The sequence below is a fragment of the Porites lutea genome, chromosome 7 (assembly GCF_958299795.1).
Source record: "Porites lutea chromosome 7, jaPorLute2.1, whole genome shotgun sequence".
NCBI lineage: Eukaryota > Metazoa > Cnidaria > Anthozoa > Scleractinia > Poritidae > Porites > Porites lutea.
The window spans coordinates 28017466-28028164 of record NC_133207.1 but is presented as its reverse complement, the minus strand read 5'-3'; the positions used below and the strand labels follow the sequence as shown (position 1 = coordinate 28028164).

Below are 10699 nucleotides of genomic sequence, written 5' to 3'. Positions count from 1 at the left end.
ACTGTTTAAATACTAAAATACGTTTAACAATGCTATGTTTAAGTAGTTTTGAACTATACTCTCGATGGATGCCTCTGATATCTGTGCCGCCATCTTGAACTTTGGTGAGAGAGGGAAAACGAATTGATTTTGTAACCTGCGAGCGGTCTCTCTTTTGCTTCACATTCAGTAAGGCGATTTTACTAAGGTGCCAAAAAGGGCCTCTCACGCCTTCACCCACGCGTGTGGCCATTTAAGCATCTCGCGCGTTTAGCTCGACTGACTAAGAAGAAAAAGCAGACTGCTCGTAGTCTATGGAACTTATATCAAATGGAACATGTTCTTCACCCGATTATCCATTCCCTCGAAGATTCCGAAGGTTTTCGGTTAAACTGGTTCTGTTATTCAATATTCTTTAGTCATTGGACATGACTGAAAAAGGGGGCATTTTCTTTGCTATGCTCACACCACAGTTACAGTATAATTATAATTACGAAATTGTAGTTAGAACCCAATCCTTTTATTAAACTACATACTTTACAACAGTTTTATAAATACACGTTTGACAATTTAATTCGACTTACGTAGCGTTGAGGTCGAAATATTTCTTCTCTCAAAACTTCGCGTCGAGTATGAATGTTTTGCCATTATATATTAAAAGTTAATAATAATATAGGCTACGCTACGAATATCTAGCTACGAAGAAATGATTTCTCCATGCCGGACGAGAAACCACTCTGACCACTGCTCGCAGGTTACATAAAGGCAACCAATATAGCGATATGTAATTAAGAAAAATCACTCAAGTCCCTTTTAAGATTTCCGTCCAAGCAACGTACTTCTAGGAAAATTATTTGAATATCGTTTACCCTGTACAACAAGAATTAGCCGAGAAGAACGTGGTACGCGTGGATCGCTGGTTGAAGGCTTCGCTCAACGATTGTATCAGTACTTTCCGCTTCGTGTTTGTACGAATAACGGCTCTTATGCCAAGCTCATTCCCGGAGTACTTTCGTTATGGAGTAGGAGAGAACCATGGTAACGAGGTTGCTGTTTTTCCGGCTAGAATATTTTTCATTTACAGTTGTAGGGTTCTCGTTTACATTTACACTTCGTGCCAGAGGAAGAGAGATTACATACTGTACTTAAAAAGGTAAATAGAGGTAAACATATTTAAGTGTCTCTGCTCGTTCAAAAGTACGTAGCACGCCAGGTATTTTCTGTATCATAAGTATTGTCATTTGTTAATTTCTTTTGTTTTTTATTTTTTAATTGGAAATACTCGACTTGAAGTTTTTTCGAGTTTGGAGGATCAAGTTGACTTGAAATTAAAGCGCATCGAATTATTGTCACCTTGACATTTACACTGTACACTGAATAGGTACACTGAGTGGCTGTAGGGATTCAGCTTGATGATATATTCTATTTCCTTGCAAAAATGTTATTGAAGAAGTTAAAGAAATTTTGCGCGGTTTATATAGCTGTCATTTGAGAGACAGACTAGTAGGTTTAGTCAGTAATATAACTACCTTCAGTAGCATTTTAACAGCATCATGGCGACAAACTGGGAAACAACCACGCATTTTTCATTAGTTCTGCACTTGGACACTACCCTAACAACAGCATAGAATGTTAGAGCCACCTAATACGTGGTGAGCCACTTGGTAAGAATTTCTCAGAAATGTATTTATGAATGGGTATACTTTAAAATGCCATCCGTGAATCCACTTCAGAGAGCTATAGCATGTTCAAATCCACAAAAAATATATTTAATTCATGGTCATCAATGGCCATGGCTGTGTGTTTGGGAAAGAAGAAGAGGTGAGACTATTCCAAACACCATTAGGAATAAATCAGTCCGTTGCATTCCCCCAGAGCGGCCCCCTTGATCTGTTCCATTGTCACACTGTGAACTCATGCTTAGAAGTTCAGGTAGCACGTGAACTGTAGCAACGTAGAGGAATGTCCCTGCTGAAAACAACATAGCAATGCCAGTGCCGTTTACACTTGAAAAGACTTCTTTACTGCTCTGTTGAGAGGAAACAGACGGATTATATTAAGCATGCTGTACTGACAGCGCTGGTCATATATCAAATAAAACCGGTCAATTCTCAAAAACATCACGTTGTCTGAAGATACCTCGCCTAGTCAGGTAAACCAAAATGTCGTCACACATAAAGTACCATTTAAAGGTAAGCTGACAGCCTGAGTATCAGGCCTTTCTCAGGGGTCAGGGGAGTGAAGATTTTAGAGGGCGAAGGGGGGAGGGGGAGGGGGAGGGGGAGGGGGGGAGAGAAAGGGGAGTTTTCTCTCTCTTCGCTTTCTCCCCTAAGTTTCACTTGTCTCTTCCCCCTTTTCCCCAGATACACTTGTTACTCAGGCTAGCTGACAGTCTCCTCTCTGGGTTCCGCTAAGAAACTGAATTACAACTCTGGTCTCAAACACAATTGTCCAGTTTTGAGACTTGAGATCTGATTCTTGAAGATCTTAAGAATCCAGAATAATCGTATATAATGGTTGACCGAAAGGGATATCAAGCAGGGTTGGTTTTATCAGAATCTTGGTCAAAACTGTCCTGATATGTTTTCCCTTGCAAATAGGGTTAATGATATGGAGGATATTACATGGCCGTGCGGGGATACGAATTTTATCTTCGAGTGCTGAAAGTCTCTCTCACAAGTGAGCGAATATGAGCGTGCGGGACATTCCCTCGCTGACGCATTGGTACACCTACTCCAGGCGGTGTATGAAGCAGTTGATACGGGAAATTGTGGTGTTAGGTTCTTTTTTGCTGATTACTCAAAGGGTTTTGATATGAGTGATCATAGCGTTCTCTAGGCATTTTTTAGAAATGCGACCCAAGCGGTGAGGATAGCGAACACCATCTATGAGTGGAAATCGCCCAAGGGAGATATACCACAAGGCACAAAAATAGGAGTGATCTTGTTTATCATAATTACTGCATTCTGGTAACCTTAGAATAAAATTTGTTGATGATACAACTGCCTTTGAAATAATCCCTGGAAAAACTGTTAGCTTACTTAACTTTGCTACTAATGATCCGCTGTTGAAAGTTTATCCGTTGCTGCAGTTTTTGTCTCATTTTCTTCAAAACAGATGATTCCTCTGGAGGCTTGTCTACATGTAATACAATGTAACACTGTTGAATAATTACCTGACTTAGACCAAAATATGTCAGTAGGGCCATTATTGGAGCTGCTGCTGCAAACACTAAAAGATGTTTTCGTATTCTATTCCTCACCAATCCCTGAAAGTAAACACAAAAGACAAAGAAACTTTATTACTTTTGCTTCTCGCAGTTTTGTACTATAAATGAGTACAAATGGAACATGTCATGAGGTGATCTGACTTAAACCTTGGTTACTAAAAAAGTACACATCTCTCCAGAAAACTTAGAACCACTGGGTTTGTTAGAAAATAATTTTGAAAAGGTTGAGTTTGATCGTCCGGGTGAACGCAGTCCTGAATAGGACTGTTGTTGTTGACAGTGACTGACGTTTTGACAACCTGTGCGGTAGTCATCTTCAGAGTCAAAGTGAGTTGTATCACATCAGTTGATGGTATTATACAATGGTTATTGATCTGATTGGTCAATTATGTCGCGATGTTATTGGTCGTCTGTCAGTTAAGCCGTGATGTTTGAATTTAACGATAATGCCCAGCTACAACTATTATAGTATCAAAAATATTGTTAGTGAAGGCGTGATTTTTGGGGGGCTAGAATACGTACAAAAAGGGAAGTGTAACATAAGATTATAGTTGATAAAGAATAAATATTCCTTGACATGTACATGTAATGTGGAAAGAAAGAAACAGGAAAGGCAAAATTCATGATAGAGTAAATATTGAAAATGATGTTAAAACTCACTTCATGAAGAAGAAACGTTGAAAGACCAAATGCAGCTGGTGCCTACAAAAAATATGTTCAAACCATTACAATTACCAGTACCAAATATTATTATTATTGATATATATATATATATATAAAATATTAATAATAAAAATAAAAAATGAAAATCATTGTCCACCTTATGTAACATGATTGCTACAAATACAATCACTTCCACTTCTGTTTTGGATGTAGACACAGCGGCCCCTAATGCCACACCATCCGCTGCAAAAACAACAAATAACAGTCTTACTGTTTAATTTACATTATTATTCATTCAAAATATTTCCCTGATTCTGTTTGGCTAACAGCACACGTTTAATTCACCATAACCAGTTACTGATGACCAAATTTGGAAGAATTTTGTGTTTAGCGAGGAAATGACGTCAAAAATGCAGCGTTCTTGCAGGTTAATGCACTGTTAACCGAGACGACCTGGGGATGAGGTTGAGTTGTTTTGTTTGTGAACTTGAAAAATGGCGGACATTTCACTCATTTCAAGAGTAAGAACTAGGCGAAAAAATAGCTGAAAACATGGCACGAACAGCAAGAAGAAAACTCGAAGGGCGACATCTGCTATATGGAGAATATTTGCGGAGCTGAACAACCCTACACGTACACTATTGAAGATGAACTTAACATCGATGGATCAATGGAGGTAAGCATGTTTTAGCCATGTTTTTAAACTAGGAATTATTTTGAACAAATAATAAAACAATTATTGAATTCAGCTTTTGTATCATATGAAGAATTATGGAGATCTCGGAGGGTGTTATCCGCCTCGGCCTACGGCCTCGACGGATAACACCCTCCTCGATCTCCAAAATTCTTCATAAGATACTAAGCCTCATTCATTAATTGTTAAAAATCACACAATTAATAAAGTATAGTCATAGGTAGAGGAGTTAGAAAAAATTTTTGATGCCCATCTGATGTTATACAGATTGCGATGACCATTTGAGTGGGGCTTTAGAGCATGAAAGTACTAAATTGTATTTATAATAACACATATCCTAACCAGCAGCATGGACAACCAAGCCAACCGTGGCAGTGATTTTGCTATGTCTCGGTCTACCATTGCTTTCTAGATCTCCACCTGCAATACAAAAAAAAAGAGTCAACGGTGTATTAAGGTAGGTTGTGACCGAGGAATACCCCGATATACCAGTACAGTTTTTCTTGACCTCGTATAGGAGCTTGCTCTGTGGGTGATCCCAGCCTCTTGGCGAAGTTTATTAAAATGAATAAATAAATAAATAAATAAATAAACAGTTACAAGACAAATTCCAGCACACAAAAGCACCAAACTAGATTTCTGCTCTTCTATAAAATATGCAAAAGTAAATGTGTCTAAAGTAGACCCTGAAAAGGACAACATTGTACGATGTAATGGGTGAAGCTGTAAAAGTCTTTTTTTTTCCCATTACAGTGTATTTAATGAAGATTAATAGAAAATATCAGAAAATACCAAGCCACACTAACCAACTCCACTACAATCCACACCCAACACAACACATGTATACAGGCCAACACATTTTGTACAATGTGTAATCACCATGTGATCATTAGTTCAATAACCTTTGCGACTGGTGGACTTGTGTCTACCCCTTCAATAATATTTATACAGAACGACTGCAATACAGTTGAAACTCCTTCATGGACACAGCATCACTTTGCTTCGGTAAGGAAAAACTTTCAATAATGATCACATCACTAGTGTTCAGCAAGATGTTTGATTAACACCACAGTCTGGTCGAATACATCCGCCGCTAACTTAAAGAAAACTTTAAGCCAATTCAGAACTTGGTTCTAAGATAATTACCGGATCAAGAGAAAAAGGGTCATGTAACCCCACTTTTGTACCAGATTAACTGGCTTCCTGTTAAAAAACAGTTATACCTTAGAGATGCTGTTATGACTTTCAAATGCGCTAATAATCTTGCACCTAGTTACCTTTGCTATGACTTATTACAGAGAACAAAATCCAGCTTTTCAAAACAGCTTCTGGGCAACAATCTTTCGCCTATAGGGCAGTAAAGATTTGGAATGACTTGGATAACTCATGTGCTATTGACTTAGAGGCCATGAGGGTGAGAGGAATAATTGTTTTAGTAAAATCCAACTAGTTGGTCAAAAATATTGCGACAAAACAACTTCAGCTAGCAAAACTCGATTCAGCCACCATTGTTTTGGTTTTCAAAGCCAGTGCTTTTTGCTACTAGTGGGCTATAACATATATCCTAGTGGTAGCTCAACCAATCAGAATGCAGCATTGATAATAGACCACTAGTTGGATTTAAGATTATTATTATCATTTACCTTGTGATCCAGAGGGCGCATGTGAATGACCGCCACTGATGTGATCGATTAGCAACATAAATACAAAGCCACAGACCAAGGAAAGCCCTATAAATACATCAGGTTCAACCTGGGAGATTTGATGCTTCAAAAGATCTACATGTGAATGAACTTTGCTTGTATCTTCCAGAGAATGAAAGGCTTCTGCAGCTTTGTCTTCTGAGTAGGTGTGGGAAGCGTGTCCTTTAAAGGAAAAACATAAATAAATGATGCAACATGAAAGTTAACCGCAGAAACAATAATATTTTAAATGCAAATTTTAAAGTAGAATGTATAAGGTCAAAGATAAAAGAGACGTGTGAAGAAATGATAAGGTTAAATCACAGGGATGAGCATTGGAACTCACCCACTCACCCAGGCGAGTTCCAAAGCGGGTGGATGTCAGAGTAAAAATTAAGGATCACTCTCCTGGTTTGCCGAGTACATTTTTCATATACACAATATATATGTATTCAAAGTTCACTTCACTTTTCAATTTCCACTCAAAAATAATCTAACCTTTTTTAAAAGCTTACCATTCTGAAATGTCCATCAACCCTGGTTTGTATTTTTTAAAACAGGTTAATTTGTAAACAGATAAAACGGTTTCTGATCTGATGATTGTTACATGAAGGATGAACTTAAACAAAAACCTGGGCATTGGTGAGTAAAACTTCCCTGCCGTGAGGAGGGGACTATCTTTTTTTTTTTTCACTAAATGTCACCCGCCCATACCAGATGGAGAGTGCTCGAAAATTTTAGTTTCAAACCCTGCAATCACCAGCCTGGGTTAAATAAAAAAGAAAGAAAACAAAGGAAAACTGAACAGGTCACATCGATTGTGATTATTTTTTAAGAATGTGTCCCCCTATTGCATCAAGTACACAGGACAGAGTTAAGTCTCATGATCCTTCTTCCACTGCCATGATTCCAAATGTGCAGGGGATAAAAACCCCAGTGGTGTTGCCTCCCCGACCAGCTACATGATTCTTTTTTGGCTGTTTAGGGAAGGAATTTTTTCAGGTCAACAATGATTGTTGCAATCCGCTGTGGTCTCGGCCATATCTGGCAAAGCTAAATAAATCAGTGACTTCGTGGTAATGGGTATGCAATATTATGCTGTAGGAAATTTTTGGCTCCACATTCTAAATACATATCTTTAGTAAAGGAAAGTAATAACAGGGCTTGAAAAAATTATCTTCCAGTAGTGTGGGATGAGTAGATTTTCTTACTGAGCAAGTAACTTTTAAAGCTAACTTGCACAAAGGCAATGGACTGAGGCAAGTCATCCTCCAACTAAATCATTAGCCACAACAAGCAAAATGTGAGAGCTGCTTGCCCAAAGGACGAGCAGCAATTCAAGTTTTTTTTTTCCAGCCCTCAGTTTGCAATGGAGCTCACCATGTTCCTGTGATTCATATAAAGCATGAACACCCTCAGGAATAATGACCGCAAGTGCGGTGCCTACCAAAAGACCAGCACCAAGTATGCTTATCATCCGCAATCGTTTCTGTTTAAGACAACAGGAAAAACAAGCAATAACAAAATTAGAATGAAGCATGTTTATCTTGTCAATTATTATTCAATTTTAAAATTTTCTCAATATTTCCTCCTTTCATACTTTGACATGTAAGAAGGAGTGATGGGAAAAAGTGTCAAGTAAAGTCCAATTAACTGCTAGATTCTCTATTTAAATACAATTATGTTATCTTGTAAAGCAAAGGGAGATTTTGAAATGAGATCAAATGTTACTTAGAGCCACCTTCCATGCATGTCTTCAGTTATTGAAGGGATGCACAGAAACACACTGCATGGAAGTACACTGTACTGTAGACCCCCACATAACAACAGAAATTGAAAAACCCAAAACAACTAAACATCATAACAAAGATGCAAGCATGGTCACAATGGAAGGCTTCTGGACCAGTCAGAACAATGGAAACCTTGATGCAACGCCGGGCCAAGGCATTAAATTGAGGTTCTTTAAAATACATTTTACCATTACTGGGACAAAGAATTTCGTCCATTATACCAAATAATTCATTATAAAGGGTATCATTACATTGAGGTCTCACTGTATAAAATCAAACGTAACAAATGCATATTCAAAAAAATGTTCTGTATGTAGCCCCCACGCATTATGGATAATTTTGCCTAAGTGTAATCTTGAACTTAGAATGTTATTAGCTACTTAAAAAACACGAAACATCAAACGAATAACTATCAGGCTACGTATTTAATTACGCTGTTAACGTCTTTAGAAGATCGATCTACACTGTACACCATTTACATCTCTAAGTTAAATGAAGTTTACCTATTTCACCATGTCACAAATTATCACTAAGGAAATTTAACATCAATACAGAGAGTTATTTGAATTGTGTGCAAAAATCATAGTTAGCAATTACAGAGCCATCGCATATAACAAGGACCCGTAAAAGAATAAATAATAAACATCACACAATTTTTACCTCAGACATCGTGAAGGCGAGTGGAATAGCACCGGCGACATAGCACCCGACAAGCATACAAAAGCTTAGCCCAAATAACCTAGATATATCATCCATTTCTCGAAAAATGTGTTGTTTAACTAAAGAAAAATTATGAATCTATTAGGTGAGTTTCATTGAGTCCAAAAATACCGTAAAATTAGACGTGCAATTGAATTAATTACATTTTCGAACTACCTTCACCGTAATTTTTTTGTGACACGCGTCCGTTCAGCTGTGTAGCCGCGCAAATTTGTCAGCGGTGTCTCAAGTAAACCTCACCTCTGTTGTCCTCCGTTTCCGGTTATTTTCCCGGAAAGAATATAATGCTTAGAAAAGCAGAAATCGCTGAATACATGGAAGAAACAAGGAAAGGTAAGGTGGGTTTAAAAAATATGTTTTGTTCCTTCGAACATTAGTCTTTTTAGAGCCAATCGAGGGCCGTTATCTATTCGGGTACAACCTGACTCTGTCCTGCGATTAGGCCAGTTCCCCATTGATCAAAACCGTGTTACACGCTAAATACCGCCAGCGATTTGCGAGAGAACACGGAGCCCTGGCTTCAGCTGGCAGTAGTGAAAGTACTGCCATCTATCAATAGAATGATTATAAATGGTGTTGGCTATACGAGTAAATATCAAATCCCAAGACATATAGATAAGCAAAGCTTAGGAAAGCAGAAGAGAATAGCCGAAAACATGAAGGAAACACAGAAAGGTACGGCGGTGTTTTAGGTGAAGAGTACTTTTTATCCGTCAAGCAATATAGCCGATCGAGGGAGATTTGTAATCCATTTGGCAACAACTTTACTTTTGATCAGGCGTTCTTTAATTTCTTCGGGAGCGTATTGTTAACAACCGTTTCCGACAGGAAATACAGCCAGCGATTTTGCGTGAGAGCACCCACTCACTCGGCACTGGAGCCAGGGCCTGGCGTCAGCCATCGGTGTAGTGAATCAGTAGAACGATGATAAATTCTGTTGGCAATACATGTAAATATCAAAACCCAAGTTATTTTCCCATTTCTTTGTGTACTTGGGAAAAAAAATACCGAAGGGTATTTCATATAATTTATAGATAGATATAAATGGTGGGAGAATTTGTTTTGACTTTCATGATCAATACAAGGCTTAGACCCGTTTTAAAAGTCGTGCTACTGCCGTACCGAACTAAATTGATCGAATTAAATTCGACTTTAGCACGACAGTAGCGCGACGTTTGAAACCAAGTCGTGCTGCTTTACCGTGCCAAACTCAATTCATAAACTAGTGTATAAATACATTAGAATACATTTTAAAAGTTCACTAAACCGCTTTTGTTTTTTAGTTTTGTTTTCCGCAACAGCTATTTTATTCGAATGAGTTAAATTCGACGTCTGAAACCAAGTCGTGCTAAACAATATTAGCTATTATTAGCTCTCAATATTAGCTATTATTCAGTCCAGGACATAAAATCAGTAAATTAAGTGTAATTATTAATATCATCATCATCGTCATCACCATCATCATCATCAGGGATTTTGTCACCACTGCATCCTGCATCCTGCATCCCTATAAAAACCCAAAAGTCATGGACGCAAAGTCAGAGCCCGGCGATTTAAGACTGAAATACCCCGTTTGTGGGAGTTAAAATCCTTAGCACAAAAGAGCAGAATCGTCTGCTATAAAATAGATTCAATTTTTGAAGCAAGGACCAGCTTACGAAAAAGAATGACCGGATCCTAATAAAGGGTCTAATCAGCAATAAGTGAAAATATAAAACAAAAGAAGCAAGGCTGATTTTACAGTCGGGAATATTATAAATATATTTTACCTATATTTTCCCGACTGCTATAAAATAGATCAGAAAGTTTTTGAACAAATAAAAAGAGGTATTAGTATGCAGCCAGGCAGCTCAAATATCCAACGAAACTTATTATATTCCAATAGCTGCCATTTCGAAAGTTTTGAATATCTTTGATGCACGTAGAACATCAAGATCAAGTC

General features: G+C 37.9%; 1 protein-coding gene across 2 annotated transcripts; it reads right to left on the bottom strand.

The window, feature by feature from the left end:
- Positions 1–483: 483 nt before the first annotated feature.
- On the bottom strand, positions 484–9543 carry LOC140943796 (zinc transporter ZIP9-like). 2 transcript variants are annotated; one of them, XM_073392908.1, is made up of 8 exons: positions 9526–9543; positions 7628–7736; positions 6209–6430; positions 4908–4985; positions 4029–4114; positions 3869–3910; positions 3155–3247; positions 484–2008 (listed from the first exon to the last, which is right to left on the bottom strand). In XM_073392908.1, exons 2-8 carry the CDS (start codon positions 7722–7724, stop codon positions 1763–1765), a joined length of 864 nt encoding a protein of 287 aa, XP_073249009.1. In that variant the 5' UTR covers positions 7725–7736; positions 9526–9543; the 3' UTR covers positions 484–1762. The 2 variants fall into 2 exon arrangements, with proteins under 2 accessions (XP_073249009.1, XP_073249008.1); XM_073392907.1 differs by lacking the exon at positions 9526–9543 and adding an exon at positions 8698–8885.
- Between the last annotated feature and the right edge of the window lie 1156 nt (positions 9544–10699).